This window comes from Maylandia zebra, linkage group LG5, assembly GCF_041146795.1.
Source record: "Maylandia zebra isolate NMK-2024a linkage group LG5, Mzebra_GT3a, whole genome shotgun sequence".
NCBI classification, from domain to species: domain Eukaryota; kingdom Metazoa; phylum Chordata; class Actinopteri; order Cichliformes; family Cichlidae; genus Maylandia; species Maylandia zebra.
Genome location: NC_135171.1, coordinates 15,003,017 through 15,028,565, shown reverse-complemented (window position 1 = coordinate 15,028,565; position 25,549 = coordinate 15,003,017). Strand labels below are relative to the sequence as shown.

Sequence of the window (25,549 nt, the reverse complement as noted above, 5' to 3'; positions counted from 1 at the left end):
ATGGTACTACACAGTTTCATTATTCACTCTATTTATATAGCACCAAATCACAACAGCACACACCTTAAGGTACTTAATATTTTAAAGTAACTGCAATTATACAGAGAAAACAACAACAAACCAACGACCCCCATATGTTCAAGCACTTGGCAACAGTGGGAAGGAAAAACTCTGTGGAGGGAGAACCCTCCACAAAAAAATTTTTTGTATCTGTTTATGTATTTAACATATGCATAAGAGCTGGGGGGCAATTGCAGTTGCTGCCCCATGCCCCCCTGTAGCTCCTCCCCTGCCCCTCTACCACTGCTTGGGTTTCCCTAAATATGCTTCTTTTTGCAGTCAAACATCACCACTTTGGTCTTCTCTGTCCAAATGACATTCTTTCAAAAGTCTTGTGGTTTGTGCACATGCAACTTTGCAAGACGTGCTGCCATGTTTTTTTGTTTGTTGGTTTGAGAAGAGACTTTCTCTTGGCAGTTGTTCCAAACAAGCCATGTATGTTATCCCATAATACATTTGATGGTGAAATTTCCAAATACTTCTAACTTAAAATATATATTTATTGATATTGCTGCTATTGTGTCACTCCTTTTCTGTATGTGAAGGCTGTAATGTAATGGTTTTACAAAGGTCTGTTTCAACCTTAACTAGGGGTGGGAATCAAGAACCGGTTCTTGTAAAGAATTGGTTCCCAGTAGTCCAATTCCTTGGAATTGTTAGTCTGCCTGCCTATCGATCCTACCTATCGGTTCTTGCACTCGCGCTACAATCAGCTGATTTCAGGTTGCATGTCCAAGGAGGAAAATAGCAACGCAGTCTAATGGATATGGACATTTATTTTTACTGCACAAAAGGACGAGATAAACAGTAAAGTGGAAAACTGCATCCAGGGCAGAGACAACCGCATTGTGCTGCTAACACAACTTTGGTTCTTTGCAAGCATCCACAGAGAGCATGCTAATGCTAAACTAGTCAAGAACCCAGGATGAAAGTGTTGGCAATTTCTCAGATTTATATTGTTAAATGATGATTATGAATGTGTTTCAGCTATTTTTTGAGTAATGATCACAACAAAGAGGAGAAATACCTCAGCAAACAAGCACAAACATTTGACCCAAAGCATACAATTAATTTGCATGAATGTAATTTTTTTTATTTCTGCTTAGCACTAGTGGTTAATCTCAAAGAGCCGATGAGAATCTAAAAAATACTTGATAAATAATCAATTCGATAAGTGATATCAATAATGGAAATGGAATTGGTAAATCTTATCAATATCCATCCCTAACCCTATGGTCTTTTCCTAAATCTTTCCAAATTATCCTATGTTGTACCAGACTGGAATCCTACACTGAAAAAATTTACTTTATTTACTTAATTCAATAATGGACATTGGTTGCACACAACTGTTTTGCTTTGGCAGAAACTTAAACAACTGAGTTAAATCAACACAACTTTTTCATATTGAAACATGTTTAGATGAAGTAAAGTGAGCTCTTGGAATATTTTAATCCTTCGCAATTTTGTCATTTTATTTCAACACTATTCAATAACTTTTAGCCCAGTACTTCTTGGTCACTTAATTACTACATGTTGTCTTTATATTACATAATGTTCAACAAAGTTTATAGTCTGGTTAACATGAGAATTGAATGGATCTATTGAACAACTACCATCCTCCTATCTTTGCAGGGGGGCTGGGGCATAACCCAGAAGTGATAGGTTACAAGGCAGAGTAAACCCTGTACAGCTCACCAGTCTATCACATAGAGACAAAAACCACTTGCACTTAGATTCATGGGTAGTTTAGAATCACCAATTAACCTAACTTAACTCTAACAACTGCAGGACTTTTAACTGTGGGAGGAAATCAGAATACCCAGAGAGAAACCAGTGCAAACTAGCCAAATTGTGGATTTGAACCCAAGACATTCTTGCTGTGAGGCAACAGCGCTAACCACCATGCCACCAATCCAGGCTTAACCAAAGTAGGAAAGCTACGATTTCAAGGCTTGATGCAGAATTTTCTATACGTTTTTGTCCTTGACAGATTAAACCACAATAGAAAGCAATAGCATCCTTTTTTCCTGCAGATCTGTTATATTATATTTCATTAAATACTAACATTAAGAACAATAAAGATTATTTAGCTGCTCATGTAATCAGATACTTTGTTGAAACATGGTAGCAAAATAAAAATAGTAAATGTAAAAAAGTGTAGTTAGCTAGGTACATTGTGGGTTAAATCACACTGCCGAAACTGCCTCAAATTGTTGATGTGAGACTCTCTTGCTGTCTTTGTTTAACTAGAGTCCATGGTTCCAAGTAATAATTCTGTGATCACACACTCTGCAGTGAAATAGCAAGCCTTCATGAAAGCCCATAGCATTAGCTTGCTATATCAAACAGATCTTAACTACAAGGATAAAGTACACATGGGAGACTTCATTCCTCTTGTTCAGATTTTTTTGATTTCCTATGGTGAGAATATTAGCCAATCAGATCCAGCGATTCCCCAATCGCAAGGACAGAACCCTTGAGGCAGAGTGTGTGTGTGCGCGAGTGTGTGTTTAGCTATGTGGATGTTGGCGAGAGAAGAAGAGGGAGAAAGAGACAGTGGAGGGAGAAAATGAAAGGGGAAGGGACGATAGAAGAGATGTTGTAAAATTAGCCACGCTGTCAGAGCAGTTTGCACTTGGTTTTAAAGGAAATGTCATCAGTGTAGCAGACTCAGGGAAGTCCCCCTTGCTCTCGATCATCTTGCCTGCAGGGGGACTCTGGCTTTCTCCCTCACTTTTCCCTCTCTCTGCTGTGGCAAACTCATTAATGACAAACTGCTCCAGCTTCTCATGGAGTTGAACAAAATGGCATTCAGACAGCCGAAGGAAATCGCACAAAGTCACCTGCATGCGCGCGTATGAAAGAAAACTCGCATGAATGATGCCCTGGTTTGTGCCTGGTTATCTCGGATTACATAATGTCCACAATCTCTAAACAGTGAGTCACGTTTCCAGTGGATAAGTGATGTGACTTTATTTTATGGGACTACAGCTTCTGAACAATTATTCCAAAGTCTGGGAGATATCAAGTGGACCTGCAAACAGTTGTATTTGTTTGCTTTTATTTTGTTTTGTTTCAGGACATTATAGTTTTTCATTTCTCTTCAAAGGTTAGACCATGAAATTTTACTGTGCCGGCACACTTAATATTGGTCTCCCCCTATAGACAGCTGGGACAGACTCCAGTCCCCCAATGACCCTGAACTGTATCAGCACTTAAGAAAATGGATGGCATGGAGTTAAAATCAAGCTAGACCTAGAAAAAAATTAGCCTATTGCATAAGACATCCAGGTGTTAACTACCAGCATTTCAAAGCCAAGCAGCAACCTCCATGTGTGACAAATAAAGCCAATGCAGAAGTGCCAAAAACCGCAGTTCCTCTACTGGCCACTTGACGCTGGCATTAAAAAAGTATTAAAAAGTATGTTTACAGTCTAGTTCAAGAAAATAGCTCTCCGGGTCTCCATGGATTTCCCTTCATAACAATGCTACATTGTATAACTTATTATTTTTTTTAATTTCAGAGTGATGCGGGTGAGACTTAAAGTTAGGGGAGTGAGTGCTTTGCTTGACAAATGTACTGACGCACGGAGCTATGGACAATTGCTGTCTGCTCACTGCCACTATTTCAGCTAAGTAAAGTGGAACATTTTAACAATGTTTGTGCCATTGGTGTCTTTAAAAGCAGTAACAGGAAAATAAGTGCAGCACAAAAAAATGCGCTGCTGTGTTGTTTAGCTCATCAAAGGCATGGCTGGTATTTTGTCTGTTACTTAGCACTAATTAGCAGATATTTGTATCTGTGCTGGGCTTCAGTTTATAAATGCAGTGCGGTAACCATGCTCATGGTAGATGGTAGCTTGAGTAACTGAAAACTTCACATCACTTTAAGAACTGTGGCACCTGGTGTAGAAATTAATATTATTATTATTATTATTATTATTACTACTACTACTAATACTACTACTACTACTACTACTACTACTAATAATAATAATAATAATAATAATAATAATAATAATAATAATAATGTGTACCTTTTAATTATGTCAGGTTTGTCAGTTGACAATACTACTGCATACATTAACAATGCACTTTTTGGCGTTTTGTTGTTTGTCTGTATTCTTAAGTCAATTAATTTCATGAACTGTGGATGATTTGTCCCATAAAAGTTTAAAATGACTTTACCTAGAGAGCTTTTTTTTTTTTTTTTTTTTTTTTGCTACTAGCTCATTTATTTAGGAAAAATCGTCTTTCAGCTTGTTCACTGCCCTTGCTGTAATTTATTCCCATTAATGCGCGATTAATGGAAATTCATACATCGAGAGGAATTTGCAAAAATATCGATAAACTTCCAGCCAATGACAAAAACAAAGGAAACGCTCTTCTTTCCGGGGGCCAATCCCTGCTTGTCTCCATGGCAAAAGGAAAAGAAAAATCCTCGACTGTGGGTCGGTTTTTTCCGGTCGGACTCGGAATCAGAGCTCAGAGCGCCTCACTGTTATCGCCACAGACGCATCAATCGGGTCCTGGTTCTCGGTTCTCGGTTGCTCATATACTCACGCTAGTAGAAAAACAAAAACAAAAAGAGCCCAAAGTACCCTGATTTTGAAATGGACACCGCCAACCAGGTGAGTAAATTAAAGCCACAGGAATGTGTTTGACTGCTGCTCAGCTGATCAGTGTGTGTTTAATTGATGATGGAAATTGGAATCTTTTTATTCTCCCGCCTTGTCTTCGCGCAGCTCGTTTCTGCGGGGACGTTTCAAGTACTTAAATTACCTCTGGGATTTATCCGTGTTTTGGAATGGGTGAGTTGGATCCATTTTTTTTTTGCACTACTTACATTAACCCCCTTTTGGCCATTTCAATTAGAAAAAAAACATGATTAGTTACATAATGTAGGGTTTGTGAGCTTTATCGCTAAAGCCCACATTTTTCTACACTCAGTAAACATCTGGTTGTGAAGAAATTCCTGCATCTGTAGGACGGAACTTAAACTTCACCGCATTTGTTAAGTGTTCCTGTGTGAATGCTGCTGTTTTTCATGTCTCCCACACCTTACTCGCAATCTACTCTGCTATGATGCTTTCCACTGTGACTAAAAGGCTTAAGTTTATGTGAGGATTTATAGCTCCGTGAGAACTACATGCCAGGGGAAACCACTATCTTTTCAATTATGCCTACTTGGTGCCAGCCCTGTGCATTTTGCGCTAGTCCCTGCAAAAAACCAAACAAACAAAAAATGCCCCATTTTACCCAAAGTGAGATGATATAACAGAAATCCACAATACCAATGGGGTGTCCTAGCTCTGACTGAATTAAAGCTTTACCCTTTTCTGTCTAGGCGCCGGTTGTAGCTTCTTTTATTTGTTGTACAGTGCAGTGAAGCCCAGAGCCACAAAGAAAGAAAGGAGAAAAAAAGGATTAAGTGAATTTCTTTGATGTGAGTTTGGAGAAATTACTGTAGCCATAAGGGTATTCAGCTTTTGCTCAGATAGGATATGTGCGTGCGGAAGCTTGTCTTTCTCAATTTTGCAAATGCCATCAAAAGTGCAGAGAGTCCTTGAGCAGCAGTCTTCACTCTAGAAAAAAATAAAATACAAGCTGTTTTTCTTTTGCATGCAAATAAAGTAAACTCACTTTCAAGAGACACTTAAGCTGAGATAACACAGATGTCTGTCAGTGAGGTGAGTTTTCAAGTGCATCCCTTTCGGCTGTTTGTAGTGACCTAACTGTGATATTTGGGGGCCAGAGCCAAAGCACCATCTGTATGATGAAGATAGCGCACTGTCATAGTTCCCCGTGTGGGTCTTTGTGTAACTGTTTGCGTGTGTGGGTGTCTGTGTGTGGAAGGAATCACGTGTTGTTTTGTGAGCATGACTGCACACATTTTTGTTGCATCCATACATGCTGACATATTGATCCACTGGCTACCTGGTTATGTTTGCTTAGATGTATTAACCATCTTACGCAAGCCACAGTAAATCTTTGCATTTCACACACATACACACACACATACACCCCATGACAACATTATAAAAGTGACCTTTTCTCTCCTGCACCTTTTTTTTTCTCTTTCTCTTTAGCTGAGCACATGAGAGCTGTTTTGAGGGCAGTTTTTCCAGTGTTTCTGTTGGCCAGTGGGCTCATAAACATGCAAACAATTCAAATTATGACCTGAGTATTCTGATTTATTCTGCAGCACCTACAGTTCACCACCAGGTCTTATTCCCATAGTAAGTTTTTCATCGTACTGCAGGGAGTCCTTATAAATGTGTAAAGATCTTGCCACCCTTTTCCAACTACTCAGAGAAAGTCTTAATATAAAAAAAGCCACCACATCATGGTAACCAAAAAATATAAGTATTGTTTAATTAAGTGTATTTATTCTCATATTTTTAAAGAAAATAGTGACTGTATTTGCAAAATATGTAAACTAGTATATGCAACTAGTAGCGATTTATCCGAGGTCCCAGTTGGATGTAAGAAGTGAGAAGCCTGCAGGGACTGTTTCCCACTGTCGCCCACCAAGTGACTTCCAGCTGAGACATGATGCTGCTCAGCATCACTGGATTATACAGGTATAAACAATGGGATGAGTATTATCACATGGAAATAAATAAATAGTGCATTGTGGATGCCTTTCAACCTCTTAGTGTGCTGATATCACACTATATTATTTTAGCTGACCAGCACATTGTTGTTATGGTGTTGCTACTTGGTCATGCTTGGCATTTGTAACAGCAACTGCTAAGGCAGCTGTGCAGTGGAAATGAAGCCATTTATATGTTTGCGCAGACAAATGCACATCCTTAACGTGTTTGTTCAATATTTCCATGTCTTTGCAAATCACTGTAATGCTCACCAGGCATAGAATTTGAGCAGTTAACCAAGATTTTTTTGTGTGTGTACAACTGTAACCAAAGTACTTAAAGTCTTACTTTCAACAACTGCAATGTTAAGGTCATGTAAAGGCAGTGTCTATGGCCACAGTACTGTGGGTGTGTTTGGGGTTGAGTGACTGAAAGCATTTGCTAAGGTTAGGGACGTAGTAACACTGAAGCTCGCTTTAAGTGCAGGTCTGAGATGGGAAGTAAATTCTGGTTTTCCACATATGATAATGCACCCCGTTAGATGCAGTATTGTCCAGTAAGCATGAAATTCCTGGATGCTGAGCTGTTTTTGCCCTCAGGTTGAAGCATGGAAGCATCTGCAAAACCACAAGAATATTGGCAACCGCAGTACTTTTCTGTGTTTGATAATCATGCGTCATCATCTAAAAGCTTCTTTTAAATTTCTTCCCACACTATTTAAGATACCAGCAGAAACATGTGCGTCACTTTGATTTGTTTACACACCCCAAGGCACTGAAGCCATTCTGCTGGGCAGAAATTGACATTTACTTAGTGAATGATAAACCTTTGACAAATAGAGGGTTGTATAAAGGATAAGTTAACCTTAGTTGCAGGATACTCGTAGGTTTACCATATTATTAGTCTGTGCTGGATCTGCACAAGATTAAGCATTTATAATCAGTCATGGCTTCAGGATGGTTTTACCACTCTGTGTGCGTCTGTGCATGCAGGCTCTTGGCCCGTTTGGCACACTGTCAGGGGCTGGCATATTCTGCTCCAAACAGCTGTAAGGTCCCCTCCTCTCCACCGTGGACCAACTCATGCAGAAGCTGTCCTTTGAGATGTGCTCAAACTCTTCACTGTGTGCGTCTTCATGCTTATGTGTATGCATTTGGTGGAGAGACGAGAGGATGCCAAGAGAGAGCAAAATTGTACAGTTGCTTGAGCACATGATGTAAATGGTAAATGTGTGTTTTGCAACGCACTGAAGCGTCGATGGGTTGTTGTGCCACTGAACACAGAGCAGTTTTACCAGTATTCTGTTAACTCATTGGTTTCCTTTACTGTAGACTCATGCTGATGAGTAGCCTGCAGCATGATTCTAAATTATTAAGAAGGATTGTCCTCTCATCCAAAAACATTGACTGACCCACTGTTCTATGATGCCATCATTAGTACCTTACAGTAGGCAGTTTAGTTTGCCTTGAGTGGTCAGTGCACATGTGTGTGCGTGCGTGTGTGTGTGTGTGTGTGTGTGTGTGTGTGTGTGTGTGTGTGTGTGTGTGTGTGTGTGTGTGTGTGTGTGTGTGTGTGTGCGCACGCAGGAAGAGAACAATTCAATTCAATTCACTTTTATTTATATAGCGCCAAATCACAACAACAGTCGCCTCAAGGCACTTTGGATCTCATTTTTATGTTACAGTTGGCTCAACACTCCACCACTTTCAAGTACTTTATTCACAATAAGGTCATTTTCTTCTTTAAAAAAAATCATTTTTAATATACAACACAATTTTTGACGAGAAAATTTCATTTACAGCTAAATTTGAGCTTTTGAATTCCAGCTTCTCTCATGACCAGAACAAGCACGATGTCAAAGAGAGGAAGTGAAAAGTATACAACAGAGTACCTTCAAAATAAAACAGTAAAAGCTAAAACCTACACTGAAAAAACTGGATGACACAAAAAGAGGATGTTACGGTTGGAAGGAGGACTCAAGCGCAGGACTCCGGTACTGATGCTTACAAGAAGAGTTTATTTACAAGTCACCAGGTGTATATACAAGAATGTGCAGGGGGGTGTTATATACAGCTGAGTGGGGGAAGAAGGGGTCTCCAGGGAAGTCCAAGGGAAAGCATACGTTCTTCAGAATATCCACTCACACGATCACAGGTTCACACTCCAACACTGCCACACGGGAAACACACGGGGAAAAATCCAAGAGGTTCTGTAGACAGGGAGACAGGGTTAAGGACGATGCACAGAGGAAAACACTCTTCACTAAACTTGCTGTAGCTTTGACTTTACTAACGCGTGGTAGACAACGATCCAGTGACGAACAGCAGTCACCTCCTGGCTTAAATGCTGCTCCCCTTAATGAGACACCTGGGTCTCATCTCCCGAGGGCGTGGGCCAAGGGCATGAACCCACAGTGAGTTCCGCCCCGGCGAGAGAGAAGAGGAAGAGAAACAGAGAGGGCTGATCAGCGTGCAGCTGATCCGCCTGGCCGTGACAGAGGAACTTAAAAAAAGGAAACAAGAAGAGAAAAATAAGAAATAGGTGCATGTGGAATCAGTGTTTGTTAAAAAATAAAATACAGCACATAAAATTCTTGAAAAAAGTGGGCATGATTTTCAAGCTTAATTAACTAAAAGTCATTATCTTACTTATGTAATTTAATAGTAATAACCACTGATAATTAAGGCACATATACATCACATTGGGTCAAAACTGTTGATTCCTTTGTCAGAGCTGGAGATGAATTTAATTACTTGCATATTTCCGAGTATCTTTATGTAAAATAATAATAATAATAATACAGCATAGAGGAAGACTGACAAATAACAGGTTGCTTAAGGTAAACATACTGTAAGTGATAATTAGTACATACAGTGGGGCAAAAAAGTATTTAGTCAGCCACCGATTGTGCAAGTTCCCCCACTTAAAATAATGACAGAGGTCAGTAATTTGCACCAGAGGTACACTTCAACTGTGAGAGACAGAATGTGAAAAAAAAATCCATGAATCCACATGGTAGGATTTGTAAAGAATTTATTCGTAAATCAGGGTGGAAAATAAGTATTTGGTCACCTCAAACAAGGAAAATCTCTGGCTCTCACAGACCTGTAACGTCTTCTGTAAGAAGCTTTTCTGTCCCCCACTCGTTACCTGTATGAATGGCACCTGTTTGAACTCATCATCTGTATAAAAGACACCTGTCCACAGCCTCAAACAGTCAGACTCCAAACTCCGCCATGGCCAAGACCAAAGAGCTTTCGAAGGACACCAGGAAAAGTATTGTAGACCTGCACCAGACTGGGAAGAGTGAATCTACAATAGGCAAGCAGCTTGGTGTGAAAAAATCAACTGTGGGAGCAATCATCAGAAAATGGAAGACATACAAGACCACTGATAATCTCCCTCGATCTGGGGCTCCACGCAAGATCTCATCCCGTGGGGTCAAAATGATCATGAGAACGGTGAGCAAAGATCCCAGAACCACACGGGGGGACCTGGTGAATGACCTGCAGAGAGCTGGGACCAAAGTAACAAAGGTCACCATCAGTAAATGGCCTGTAAATGGCCTGTATTTATATAGCGCTTTTCTAGTCCCTAAGGACCCCAAAGCGCTTTACATATCCAGTCATCCACCCATTCACGCACACATTCACACACTGGTGATGGTAAGCTACATTGTAGCCACAGCCACCCTGGGGCGCACTGACAGTAACACACTACAACGGCAGGGAATCAAATCCCGCAGTGCCAGACGTGTTCCGCTGCTGAAGCCAGTGCATGTCCAGGCCCGTCTGAAGTTTGCCAGAGAGCACATGGATGATACAGCAGAGGATTGGGAGAATGTCATGTGGTCAGATGAAACCAAAGTAGAACTTTTTGGTATAAACTCAACTCGTCGTGTTTGGAGGAAGAAGAATACTGAGTTGCATCCCAAGAACACCATACCTACTGTGGAGCACGGGGGTGGAAACATCATGCTATGGGGCTGTTTTTCTGCCAAGGGGACAGGACGACTGATCCGTGTTAAGGACAGAATGAATGGGGCCATGTATCGTGAGATTTTGAGCCAAAACCTCCTTCCATCAGTGAGAACTTTGAAGATGAAACGAGGCTGGGTCTTCCAACATGACAATGATCCAAAACACACCGCCCGGGCAACAAAGGAGTGGCTCCGTAAGAAGCATTTGAAAGTCCTGGAGTGGCCTAGCCAGTCTCCAGACCTCAACCCCATAGAAAATCTGTGGCGGGAGTTGAAAGTCCGTGTTGCTCGGCGACAGCCCCAAAACATCACTGCTCTCGAGAAGATCTGCATGGAGGAATGGGCCAAAATACCAGCTACTGTGTGTGCAAACCTGGTAAAGACCTATAGTAAACGTTTGACCTCTGTTATTGCCAACAAAGGTTATGTTACAAAGTATTGAGTTGTATTTTTGTTATTGACCAAATACTTATTTTCGTTCTTCATGACGAAAAAGTCTCTAAACTAGCGGGACCTGTGGAAACACAGACCCAACAGACACACATGCAGAAATGGTGGCACGGCATGTTTGTTACATGTTTTGCAATGAAATTGTGTTGTTTGGACACACCCTGTACAACAGAAACCATGACAACATGTAAATAAAGTAGTAGTACTAAAAGGAGGGAGGTATTCTACAGCAGATGGATTATAGATAAACGGTACAATATTTATCTGAAACCAGCCAACATAAATTTAATTGTTGAACTGTCAAAAAGCTGAATTTGGCTATAAGAGACAATGCTGACTTGAGTGCAGTGTAGCAAAGGATAACATACCACAGTCTGGGGGTTTGATTGTTCATATTAACATTTAATACCAAAAACCAAGAAAAAGCAAGTTTTGGTGTTTGTTTAATTGTTAATGCCAGTGCTTGGTTTGTTTCAGCACTGCAGCTGAAAAGCCAAAACCAGCAAGGTGGAAATAGAGGTTATTACATATAATTACTTTTTAAATGGAAATCTGCTAATTTACAGGCCAAATTTACCAGCGATATTCCCAGAGTCTGAGCTGTCATGTATATACAGTGTGCTGGCCATTGTAAGAATTCTCATCTTCAGATGATGCCAACTGAACACTTGAGATTAGCTAGGATTTATGTTGTAATGCAAATCCCCATATGAGTAAAACGCATGTGACTAAACAGAGTTGGGACAAAATTAGATGCATCACACATTTCAGTATCTCTCTTTTTCTCTAATCGTTCATTCTTTGTTGACCTGTCACATCAGTAATATGTCACAAGGAAGGCCTTGACAGAAACATTTTTGCAGGGTCATAAGTTCTCTCACACACTGTGTCTGTAATTTCAGAGAGCATTACAGCAACTCAAAGAATGCCCTGGAGACTCAACGTTTTCACATTACAATCAAATAATTTACATTGTAAGGATTTGAGAGTATGTCTCCACAAAGTAACATTGTAAAAGCACCCCCCCCCCCCCCCACACCCCCCCCACACACACACACACACACACACACACACACACACACATACATACATACCTCAAAGGAAAATATATGAATGTGAGATGGAGTGAGATTGGTGACAGCTGCTGACAGTTATCACTAGAGATTTGCCAGGTCAAAGATCTGTTTTTCAGCACTAAAAAACTCAGTTGCTTTTGACAAGGGGACACAAGGCTACGAGAAAAAATGTGTCCACTTGGATTATGATGTATAATATAGTAGTAAGAAATGTATGCATGGAAAACTCAGTGGTTCCACACAGATAATTGTATAAGCTGATGACCAACATTAGCCCATAACAGCCACAGTGCGGTTAAATGTGAAAGTTTGTAGGCCAGATTTTGCCTGAGGACTTAAAGGTGAGACGGGACTGACATTTTCATTGGAGTAGAGAGTGACTGATAACAAGCTGGACTGCTCTTTTGTTGGGTCTGTGTACTCTCTGGAGAAGTGAAATGAGTGAAAATTTCTTAACTTTTATGTGTGTTGATATGTTGACATAAGATTGGCACCATTAGCATTAAGTAGTTATGCAAAATTAGGGGGTTTTTTAAAGTTTTTTTTTTCTCTTTTATTTATGTTGGTCAGTGAAGCTATACCCGAGCACCTGATTTCAATTAGGAGAGATCATTTGAAAGAACTGAACATGCTTTAGTTATGTACAGGCCCCCAGTGGTGATGGGGATTAAAGCAGGACCCCATCAGGGTATCTATAGAAAATGTTTTGTTTTGCTTTTACTTTGGGAAATAAAACTATAAATCTCATCTTTAGTTTTGAAACATCTTCTGTCAAATTCAATATTAAACAGATTTCATAGGGAAAAGGTTTAACCTGAATATTTCATGTGCCGATACATCCACATAGAACAAAACAAGAATAAGAAAAAAAACGTTACAACGTATGATTATATCTGAAAGACACTGTAATTATGAAGTGATCTTAATTAAAGCTCATTGGGTTGTAAGATTTGGGGAGCTTTTAGATATGATGTGGCCTTTTCTAACCCATCAGGTCGGAGCTGGACCGCTGTACTCTTTAACCCTGTGAAGGTGGTCTGCCATCTGTGACTCAGACAGGAAAAGGTTAACCTGTCGTCTCCTGTAGCCAGACATGCCTGTTCAAATATGACTTCACACACACACACACACACACACACACACACACACACACACACACACACACACACACACACACACACAGTGCATGTAAGATCACAGGTACTGAGACAGTATGTATACGAATACAAATGTCACAAAGCCACTTTGTATTATAAAGACTAACTTCTGCCTCTCTGGGATGCTCTGTTTTTCCTTCCCTTGTAATTAGTGACCTCATGACAATAAACAAAGTAGTTGTGTACAACCAAGTTTTTTTTTCAGCATTGCTTGTCTTTTTAATGCTGTTGCCAGAAGCCAAAATTAGCATATAATTGAAAAAAGATAGTATGACATTTCACAGTTTTTGATTTGTTGTCTAATTTTTAACGTGACATATTAATTTAAGACTTCCGATCCACTGCTTTAATTAACATTTTACGTAGAGTACCAGTGTTCTTTTAAACAGTGCAGTATGCCAAACCATAAACTACTGAACTACGCCTAATTCTTCCTCTGTTCTCCTGATACCTGACCCACCATCGTTTTTAGCACTGATCTTCACCTGTAACCTACATTTGTAGGTTGTTATAATGTCCAGCTGAATCTTATGGCCACCTTCATAATCTATCCTTTGACCATGTTCGACCTGAAGACCACTGCCACAGGCACTTATGAGGTGCTGTTTGTTTCATAAATCTAGGCTGAAATTGAGCTTGCGTTTTTAGAGACTCACCAAGTTTATCAGCAGGCTTATATTAGCTGTTTTCCAATATGTGATTATTTGCATTTATAAAAACTGATAACTGAAAATCCAAAAGGACAAGAGAAACACCCTGTTATAAGTGATGACTGCCTGATATCTGAGAATATTGGATTTTTTAAAATCACCAATCATCAATATCTTTAAAAAAATCTTATATGCACTCAGAAAAATAAAGGTGCCAACTGGAACCAAAAGTGGTTCTTTAGACTGATGCCATAGAAGAACCTTTTTTGGTGCCACAAAGAACCTTTCACCAATGGTTCTTTGAAGAACCATTTCTTTCAGTGGTTCATTGAAGAACCTTTAAAGGTGCCCCAAAGAACCATCAAGAAATGGTTCTTTGGGGAACCTTTAATGGTTTTCCAAAGAACCTTTTTAAAAATGGTTCTTTAAAGAACCATTTTGAAGGACCTTTTTTGAGTGGTTCTTTAAAAAAACCATTTTAAATCTTTCAAAATAAAATGCATCATAAATTGAATTTGAGTAGGGTAAAATAAATACGAGCACAGCATAGACATATATTAATGGTTTATTGTCATTTTGTAGTTACAAAAAGGCATTTTAACCCTCAGCACAACATCAATACTAATACATGACACATATTAGTGTTTTAAACAGTAATAATTAAATATATTTGCTATACTATAAATAAATATATATAAATACTATAGCTACAGATAACAACAATACATGTATTGTTTAATTAATAAAACATCAGAAAGTGATAAAACACATTAGAAATAGCAATAGCTTCATAACAGACCAATAAATCAACACATTTTCATCAGCAGATGTTTGAATGTTCAGTAAAAATATTTCAACAACAAGTTTATGATTAAAATGATCAATGAACTTTAGCATTACGCCATGTAATGTACGTTTCATGTTGTACTCATGGTCCTTTGTTAGTCCAGTATAGGATAATGTCTCTGACGTATGTTTCATATCAAATACAGGGAGTGCAGAATTATTAGGCAAATGAGTATTTTGTCCACATCATCCTCTTCATGCATGTTGTCTTACTCCAAGCTGTATAGGCTCCAAAGCCTACTACCAATTAAGCATATTAGGTGATGTGCATCTCTGTAATGAGAAGGGGTGTGGTCTAATGACATCAACACCCTATATCAGGTGTGCATAATTATTAGGCAACGTCCTTTCCTTTGGCAAAATGGGTCAAAAGAAGGACTTGACAGGCTCAGAAAAGTCAAAAATAGTGAGATATCTTGCAGAGGGATGCAGCAGTCTCAAAATTGCAAAGCTTCTGAAGCGTGATCATCGAACAATCAAGCGTTTCATTCAAAATAGTCAACAGGGTCGCAAGAAGCGTGTGGAAAAACCAAGGCGCAAAATAACTGCCCATGAACTGAGAAAAGTCAAGCGTGCAGCTGCCAAGATGCCACATGCCACCAGTTTGGCCATATTTCAGAGCTGCAACATCACTGGAGTGCCCAAAAGCACAAGGTGTGCAATACTCAGAGACATGGCCAAGGTAAGAAAGGCTGAAAGACGACCACCACTGAACAAGACACACAAGCTGAAACGTCAAGACTGGGCCAAGAAATATCTCAAGACTGGTTTTTCTAAGGTTTTATGGACTGATGAAATGAGAGTGAGTCTTGATGGGCCAGATGGATGGGCCGTGGCTGGATTGGTAAAGGGCAGAGAGCTCCAGTCCGACTCAGACGCCAGCAAGGTGGAGGTGGAGTACTGGTTTGGGCTGGTATCATCAAAGATGAGCTTGTGGGGCCTTTTCGGGTTGAGGATGGAGTCAAGCTCAACTCCCAGTCCTACTGCCAGTTTCTGGAAGACACCTTCTTCAAGCAGTGGTACAGGAAGAAGTCTGCATCCTTCAAGAAAAACATGATTTTCATGCAGGACAATGCTCCATCACACGCGTCCAAGTACTCCACAGCGTGGCTGGCAAGAAAGGGTATAAAAGAAGAAAAACTAATGACATGACCTCCTTGTTCACCTGATCTGAACCCCATTGAGAACCTGTGGTCCATCATCAAATGTGAGATTTACAAGGAGGGAAAACAGTACACCTCTCTGAACAGTGTCTGGGAGGCTGTGGTTGCTGCTGCACGCAATGTTGATGGTGAACAGATCAAAACACTGACAGAATCCATGGATGGCAGGCTTTTGAGTGTCCTTGCAAAGAAAGGTGGCTATATTGGTCGCTGATTTGTTTTTGAATGTCAGAAATGTATATTTGTGAATGTGGAGATGTTATATTGGTGTCACTGGTAAAAATAAATAATTGAAATGGGTATATATTTGTTTTTTGTTAAGTTGCCTAATAATTCTGCACAGTAATAGTCACCTGCACACACAGATATCCCCCTAAAATAGCTAAAACTAAAAACAAACTACAAACTACTTCCAAAAACATTCAGCTTTGATATTAATGAGTTTTTTGGGTTCATTTAGAACATGGTTGTTGTTCAATAATAAAATTATTCCTCAAAAATACAACTCTCCTAATAATTCTGCACTCCCTGTATATGTCATATCAAAACAAGCCCACACCTGCAGTTGTTTCAGTTTTTCACTGGTGTTTCCTGTCAGCTGGTCAACCTCACTCAGGCGGATATCCATATCAGCCAACCAAACGACAAGTTCCTCCCTTTGTGCTTCAAATCCCTCCCACTCTGAGACAAGGAGCTGAAAGAGATAGAGAAAAGAGTCAATTATAAAGAAGAGAAAAGTGAAACCCTCCTCAGAAGGTCTGACTCGCATACCTGCAGTTGACCTGTGATGGACTCCAGTTTGGCGTTCACGTCATCCCTCGTCGATGCCAACAGCCGAGTCTGCAGGGTGCCCTGGAAGAGCTGAGTTAATGTTCAACTCCTCCTGGTCAGGCTCTCCAGCTGGATGAGCCGAGGTCTCCCCTCTCGCCGCTGCCTCTGAACACAGAAACACAAATTGCATCTGAAGCAGGAGGTGCAGGTTTTTTTTGCTATTCTTTTCTAAATGCAGGCTAGATCAAGTGGAGGTATTTGGAAAACTTTTTTGGCCAGTGGACGACTGTTGTCTTGCAGAAAGTCAAATCAAACATATGCGATACACAATCAATTCACAAGAACACATTATAAAAAATAAGTCCAGTTCTTGCCTGATTTCAAGTGAAATCTGCATCAAAACAGGGTGACAGAAGTAAAACGAGTGCACAAAGCCTCACTTTGTACAAGCCTGCTATTACAGTTCTCCTCTATGCAGACGACTTTCCTGTTTTCAAGGCACAACTTGGATCTGCTGTACGAATCTTATGGATACACACTAAATGAAACAATAGCGTGCATGACTCCAGATTCTGATCCCTCATCCTAATATGGTCCCAACATAGCAACAGCAATAAAGCAAATGTTGAGGCTTCAAAATACAAAGTCCATAAACCAATGGCTGACATGGGTTTTATCATAAGGGGGATAAATATACAGATTTCAGTCTGTCTCAGAGATTTGATGTTCATTTACCTGCAGATGCACTATACGTACCTGCTCCATGGTTTTTCACAACATGTTGCACATCACTATTTAATACAGGAAGTAGGTGAACTAAAACAAGTCATCGTTCTTTGTGAGAGGACCATATTAATGAAACAAACCTCAATGACATCATAGGGATCCCTAAAGATGCTCCTGCTGCTTCTCTTCCTCCTCATCCTAAGCTTCCTTCTCCTTGTCCTCGCCTTCCATCCAATTGTAATTCAACCTAATTGTGTTTCTCCCCCTCCTCTTCCTCATTTTGTTGGAGCTGTGAACACAGTTAATGTGAATCTGGATTAATTTGTGCAAACAAGAAAAATCTACAGCTTTTTGGTTAGAGGTGGTCTTGTGATTTAAGCCGGGTAGAGTAGATTTATGTGTTGATGCTACCTGCTTCAGCTCTGGCTGCTGAGTGATATTTACACCCTGGCTGGATTACAAACTTTAACCATGTGCTGAACTTTGGCCCAGCGTTGATACCTCTTGTTAGTATAACGACCTCTTCTTAGCTTGTATGTATGATGGTGGATAAATGAAATATACAAAAAAATTAACTATATTACAAAAGAACATCTATCTTGGAAACATCAAATGACCGGAGCATAACTTGTCAACTAGTCCGAAACTAAGTTATGCAGGAACAGTCAAAGACACACCTTCTCATGTCACATTTCTATTCATTTCTATATAATTCGATTAGACAATGAAGAGTTATCTAATCTAATTATTCATTCAAAACTCTTATGCATAGCTGTACTTTATACAGCTCATACAGAATTCAAAGTACAGGTTCATGTGAGTATTTAATGTACGGCTCAGATCTACAGAATTTCAGAGTTTCTAGAGCAGACACAGAGCTCACGTCACAACAGGCTTCAGGCGCCATTTTAGTGACTTTAACAATATATTAAATTTTAATTTCGGTCTAGCTGACATTAGGTTATGTACGCAGCACGCAATTGAACCACATATTTTAGAAGCCAAAGGTTCAAATTAGCTGGGAGCAGCTTCACTTAATTATAACAGTGGTTTTGTTAGGAAAACCGTTGGATACTAAATTGCGTTGACCTCAACGGCTAACGTATCTAGCTAATCGCTACTGTTAGCACAACATTAACAGCAAGCTACAATGACGAGTAACAAAAACAAAACAGTAATAAGGTTTTAATGAAAATGTTTTACCTTTTCCAACAGTCCCAGAATCCAGAGCTTCAAAGTCCAGCAGGTACTGAAGACTGTTATCTGTTTCGCTGTCACCGTCCGTGAGTTTTTTTTCCCGAAGGTCAAGGCCCGCCGCTCGCACACTCTGTCTGCGCATGCGCATCCCAACGACTGACCCCCTCCGTCCGCTCCCGGGAGGTTATAGTATGACGTGTTCTGACGTCACTCTCTCTCTCCCTGTCATTTATTTGGCTCGAAACACATATTAACAAATTGCTCAGTGATGAACAACTACTCAGATCATTTACCTAAGCTGTGCTTTGTCAAAACGAAGTCTGTGTCCATTACACTGACATTCTGTTCTGCAATTGTTATTTACTTGTATTTTATAATTTGACTTTACATACTGCTGGGTGGTTTGTAAAGTTTACAATAACTAGTATTATCATTATGCTATATTTTCAAAAATATATAATAATCTCAAAAGTAATGCCTTGGAGTAGAAAATAGTAATGCTTTATTAAAATTTAAAACTAAAGTACAGTATTTGAATGTGTGTATTGTGTCTACTGTTTGCAAATATTTCTAACTTTTATTTGAATATTCAGTTTCCTACCATCTTCTCTTAAAGGGTAATTGCCAGGTATCCCGCCCTTCCCCTTCGCACACACATGCACACAAAGAAAACACACAGTATAATTCACAGCCTCATTATAGTGAATAAATATTTATGCCATTTACACCATCAAACTTAGATTGCTAAGGATGAAGAACCTTTTGTTCTTTAAAGAACCATTTGTAATAGCTGAAGAACCATCCACAAAATAAAAAGGTTCTTTGACGTATGATGGTTCTTTAAAGAACCATGAAGACATCTGAAGAACCATTTAAGAACCATAATTTTTCTGAGTGTGGGTCTAACTCTGCATGTTACTCTGTTTGTTGTTGGGTATAGTGTTGTCCTAACCCCTCAGAGGGGAATAACGTTAACAAAGAAGCTGCCATTACAGTTGTTAGGAGCTAACTACATGTGTTAAGGCTGGACAATATGACTTCAAATCCAAATCCTGATTAATTAAACTACATTTTTATACGCCCACATACACATATAAATATATGTTCTTCTTGCCCTAATAGGTCACAAGGTTTGCACTGATTGATTGTCTGACCCTTATTTCCCCCAACAGGCTTTTCTCTGTGCCATGAAGTATGGCCATTGAAAACATCTCTGCCTTGTAGTGTAATTGGATACTTTGAAGAAGTCAGTTTCATAAGGTTGTAATCCCTGGTCCTACTCACTTTAATCATATAGGGCTACCATAATATTTGAAGACAGAATCAAACTGTGGGTTTATGATACATTTTCATTGGGCAACCCCGTTTTCAAAGGGACAGTAAGTGTCGCCCTAGGATACGGCACCAGGTACCAGTTGATCACCTGACTGAGTAGCCATGGAGAGACACGAAGAACACCACGAAGAGACATTGTTAAAAAAAAAAAAGAAATTTTCTTGTGGTCAGTCAAGCTTACAGAGCCGGAGAGGAGAGAGATAAAAAGAAAGATGAATCTGGGTGGATCTGTGGTTGGCACAAAGCACTCCCTGTGCAGGAGGGGGATCGGCCACTGCTAAATGAGCTACTGATTTTGTTCTGTGGTGCTGCTATTGAAGATCAGACAGTGATTCACTGAGGGCTTGCAGTCTTTGCTTCTTAGTGTGACCTGATCCTTAGTAAGTGAAGAAGGTGGGTCTTTTTTGTAATGCAGTTGTGAAAATCACAATAAATGAAGTATAATCACGTGTGTTTCTGTTGGTAGAAAAAAGCATGTATGTATGTAATGTGATAGAAAACATTCAGCTCTGCTCTGCAGCATTTATAGTGCTCAAGTCACACATCAGTGCCATCAACCGAAAAGTCTTATTAGAGAGAGAGAGTCTTTGTTGCAAATTAAAAACAAATAAATCAGAAAAATTAGATTTATGTTACCTTTTTGCACTGAAATGTCATTTTGAGTGATAGCCATCATCAAGTGTTGCGTAAAAGTTCACATATGTGTCTGTCTGCTTCCTCAAATGTGCTTCTATTTTTGTTACATCTTTGTAATTTTGTTTTGTACTTAACTAGCTGCCATAAAATTGCTCATGTTTGCACACTGGCAAACTGCAGTACTGAGAGCAAGTGAAAGTATGTGTGTTTGTGTTGGTGTGTGCGTAGATGCTAACCAATGCTTCTGCCTGACTGGAGAGAGTGAGATATTTTTACTCTGTGTTAACATAGATACACATTGCATGCTCACATCTAGACCCATCTAGGCAAACACTCTGACACACATGCGCATGGAGCGATTATGCTAATTTGGAGTCACATGTGGAACCATGCACATGCAGACATGGAGTTCTAAATAACTGGAAATACTGTATAAATACACAGAAAATAGAAAACAGATGAGAAAGTCAGACCTGTGGATAGATTTGGAGACTTCCTGATTGTCTGGGACATTCTGGAACAGATTACACGATGTAATTGGTGTTTCAGCTCTCAGATCCAAAACATTTTTGCTGCCATCTCTTCAAATGGTCTTTGATCCAGTACATTTTTCCAACTATATTTAAAGGAAAAACCATTAGATACATTAGCTGAACTAGCTTTTGTACTAGCTAGCTGAACGATAGCTGAACTAGCTAACGCCACTGGGAATAACTTTCAAGGAAACTTGTCACATAAGCAATTGGCTATTCATTTGCACATGCTGTTTTGTTTACATGGATGAGGCTAACTTTGGTTTGACTCAAAGATAAGCAAATGATATTATTAGTGAGAAGTATAACTTTCATTTGAAAGTGTTATATTTGTCCCAGATACATTTCTATGATTGAAATATAAAATATAATACTGAAATCTCTTAGGCAAACTTTCTTCTTATTTCTTAAAGTAGTCTTCAGGGATAGTTCTGCAGGCTTCTCGAAGGACATTCAAAGCTCTTCTTTGGATGTTGACTGCCTTTGTTTGGTGCTCTGTCAACATGATCTAACACTTCAATAATGTTGAGGTCTGGGCTCTGGGGACGCTTATCCATGATGGAAACTGTTCCATTTCATTTCAAATCACATGCTTTCCATAAGGTGTATCGTGTTGGATTAAAATTGGACTTCCGTGTTCATAATTCCATCAATTTTGATAAGATTTCCAACACCACTGGCTGAAATGCAGCCTCCACTGTGTTTCACAGATGGCTGTAGACACTCACTGTTGTATCTTTCTCCTGGCATTCTCTGCACATAGTTACAATGATTTGAACCAAAAAAAATTCCGTTTCCTTTTCTTTTCGACAGCCACCCTACAACTAAGACTACTTCTGTAAATGGAGGGCCAGATGCATTTTTCAGGTTCTGTCAGGTCTTTGGTGGACTATTTCTTTTTTCTTAAGGACATGGCTTCCAGCACTGGACTAAAAATAAGTGGAAAAAGCCCCCAAAGAAAGATTTTGAAAGTTCTTATGATATCTTAGAGGAGCAGCGCTCCCCAACCTCCCAACCCACCAACCCACTGGTCCGTAAATCATTTGGTACCGGGCCATGAGAGTTGAGGCTCATGTGTGAAATTTATGGTTTTCAGGGTTTTTATCATTTTTATCGTTAACTCAGTTTCCCTGGGCCTTTTCCCGTTATGAATAAATCTTCTTTTTTTGGTACTGGTTTTATTTTGTTGTATTTATCTGCGACATCTTAAAGGCCTGAAAATATTGTCGGACATAAACCGGTCCCTGTCGCAAGAAAGGTTGGGGACCGCTGTCTTAGAGAATTACTGTTCAAGACTACTTTAAAAATAAAGTCTGGCTGCTTGAAAGCAAAATTTCAAGAAATGAGTGGTGGCTTAAGACGTTTTTACTGTACTCTTAGGACGTATCAAACTGTCCCGACTTTGAACCCAAACTCCACTGTATTTTATTTCATCATTTCGTTTTTCCTCCTCCTGAGGCAGCCACTTTACACTGCACCGACTCCTATTGACTTGAATGGAGCAGGTGGATTGTGTATTACTGTATGTGTTGCATCTGTGCCGAGGTTTGTGAAAATGTCAAGTGCAGCTCATCAGCGAACTCATGTTTCAGCTCATTTTTCCGATCCGATCCTCCCCCACTCAGTGTCACTTCCTCTGCCGCTCTTATCAGGTCCTTGTGTTGAAGCAGCTCCTCCATTTTCTCACGTGATTCTCCTCATTTTTTTCATTTGCATCCACAGATACCATTCTTTAAAATATTATCCACCCCTGATTTCGTTGCATGTTTGGTTCATCTTTTTGCTGCTCCCTAGTTATTTTCCTGTTTTTCACAACGGAGAGTGTGTCTACTGGACAGTGGGTCGAATTGCTGGTGGTCAAGCCTGAAGCCAGTGTATCAGTTTCATAATCCTCAGCCAGCCTACGCTCCTTCACAGTGCTTGCTCACATCTCCATTTAAGCCCCCAACACTGCTCGAGCTACACTCTCAGACAAAACCATTGCACTCTTATCCACTACCGCTCGTTTAAAACTGTAGATAATATCACAGTTGCTTTTTCTTAATTCTTATTTGAAGTGCAAATATGTCTTAACACTGGTTTGAATGCAAATTAAAATATTCACATTAGTGCTTTTCAGTACCTTTTTGGGTAGAGGAGATGGCGGCAAACACGGAGATGTTTAAAGGCTTTGTTTGCATTGCAGGCGGGTTTCATTCCGGCGCCCTGGCTTTTCTCTCTTCTTCTCTTTGTATCCGTCTCTCCCTTTTTGCTTTCCCTCTCTCCCCTCCTCTCTCATTCCCCTTCTCTCTATCTCTTGTTCCCTGAGGAGCCCAGCTGGGAGAGGCAGATAAACACATGGGAGCGCGAGGCTTAGCATCCACCCTACTTCCACAATGCCACGCTCTCCTGTTCAAAGGCCCCAGCCAGAAATGAGAGGGGCTAAACCCGAGCTGAAAATCACAAGCAGGGGAGGCAGCTGTAGGAGTACGTATATACACAAGCAGAGAGACAGGCAGAGAGTGATGTTTATCTGGGGCTGTCTTTGATAATTACGATGGAGCATTTACTCTGTCTCTCCCCTGGTCACTTGTTTTTTCTACTGTTTGTTTACCCAGAAATGCACATACGCTACTCAGCAAGTACAATATCTGTCAACACTTTGAGGTGCATATGATTAAGCAGCACATGTACATTAGTTAAACGTGTGTTTGTTTGTTTGGTTGTTGTTGTTTTTTTGGGGGGGGGGCATGTTTGTTTATAGGCCGGCAAATTTCAGAACAGAACAAAGCTAAAGACAGTGATGCACTAACAAACACTTCAGTGGAGGGATTTCCAAGAGAGGTTGCAGCTGTGCACCATGACAGCTAGGTAAGCAGCAGTCAGCCATCACCTGAGGCCTGAGGCTGCAAGTGGAAATTGGAGTCCCCTGTTTATCATCTGGCTGTAATCTCGGTTCACCTGAACCTGCCAAACCAAGCTGGGTCCTTTGTGACCCTGATTAGCTTGGCAAAGCAGCATCTAGTATTGTGCATTTATGCCCCTGTGAGCTCACTGTTGCCACTTAGCCTTAAAGATCAGATTATACAACTAGGGAAACTTGGAGAATAACTTCACTTTTCTGCAATTTCATTGAATCTATTGATGGTTTTCATCAGGGATGTCAGCATACTAGAAATGTAGTAAATACCAATACCATTAAAATAACGGAATTCTCGACATCAAATTTGCTACCAGAAAAAGATGATCCAGTATACTTGTTATTCGTAAACATGTTAACGTCTGTTGACAGGTATAAAGGTATAACATTAGATACATTATGTTGGTGTACATTTATATCAATACATTTATATAAATGATAGTAGAAAGCTTTCTACAGTCAGTGGTTTATTTAATGTTAGCTATTGCAAATGGAATATCATTCACACCACCATGGCAATGGCCGCTTTTTTAAACAAATGATAATGTGTTTTTCAGGATAACATAACAGGGATAACACTTTGGATATTGAACTGAAAACTCAGTCAGTCAGTCACTCAGTCATTGAACAGACCTGGATGCCGCTCTTTTGTATTTCCTCGCTTGCTCTGAAAAGCACAATTTGCATATTGCCTTCTGCAAGTCAGCTATCACTTGACTCTTTTGCCTTAAACAAGCATGTCCGACACAGGGATAACAACAAAACAGACAATCCACCAAAGGCTGCAGTGAAGAGAAGACTTTTATACACATCAGAGGGTTGGACACAGGAGCATAACCAGACACAGATGTAAACAAGGACAATCAGCCGGGGGCAGAAGTAAAGGTAAATACAAGACGCTAAAGATACCTGATTACAAAAATGAGAACTAGCTCGACAGAGGGAAACACTTTTTTAGAATTATGAACAGTAATGGGAAGGAAAAGGGACAAGAATTAAATTCAAGTACCAAACGATAAAACTAACGAGAACTCAATTACAACATATACATAAAGAATAAAACACAGGTTGTGAATAACAATAGAAACAGAAAAACACCAGAAATGACAAACCACTTGGCAGCAGTTGTGGAGGAACTGCAGCCTTGGTAAGATACACTCCCTACAGTACATACGGTGCTACCAACACTGTAACTGTTGCATTTCAGAGTTATGATATCAAAAGGTATCATAACGACTGGTTCTGGTTCTAGTTTACGTTGCTGCCACTGTCAGCTGTAATGTTTCTGGACTGGAGTGTGTTAGGGACCTTTTGTAAGAAACTGCCCATTAATGAGTTCCCTCCTATACTACGTGCATTAAAGGGCTTATTCCTATTTATTTTCAAACAACCAAAATATAATAATAAAATGATACAGTAACCCAGTGTTTGATATAACAACTGCTAAATAGACAACAATGCGACCAGTGGTTTGT

At 39.9% G+C, this 25,549-nt stretch overlaps 1 protein-coding gene and 2 long non-coding RNA genes across 4 annotated transcripts in view; 1 reads left to right on the top strand and 2 right to left on the bottom strand.

Moving 5' to 3' along the window:
- Positions 1-4,555: 4,555 nt before the first annotated feature.
- The window catches only part of synpra (synaptoporin a), a 31,293-nt gene continuing 10,299 nt past the window's right edge, over positions 4,556-25,549 (top strand). Inside the window, exons 1-2 of the mRNA XM_004545275.3 lie at positions 4,556-4,691; positions 4,806-4,871. Coding sequence (XP_004545332.3) covers positions 4,674-4,691; positions 4,806-4,871 — 84 coding nt within the window. The 5' untranslated portion in view covers positions 4,556-4,673. The remainder of the gene's footprint in view (positions 4,692-4,805; positions 4,872-25,549) is intronic.
- On the bottom strand, positions 8,989-23,682 carry LOC143418738 (uncharacterized). The gene is made up of 3 exons (XR_013098752.1): positions 23,298-23,682; positions 21,116-21,258; positions 8,989-9,158 (listed from the first exon to the last, which is right to left on the bottom strand). It is a non-coding gene; the product is annotated as an uncharacterized LOC143418738 (long non-coding RNA).
- Positions 16,494-18,773, bottom strand: LOC112435404 (uncharacterized). Of its 2 annotated transcripts, none has more exons than XR_013098750.1 (4): positions 18,678-18,773; positions 17,615-17,763; positions 16,749-16,913; positions 16,494-16,671 (listed from the first exon to the last, which is right to left on the bottom strand). It is a non-coding gene; the product is annotated as an uncharacterized LOC112435404 (long non-coding RNA). The 2 variants fall into 2 exon arrangements; XR_013098751.1 differs by lacking the exon at positions 18,678-18,773 and adding an exon at positions 17,886-18,663.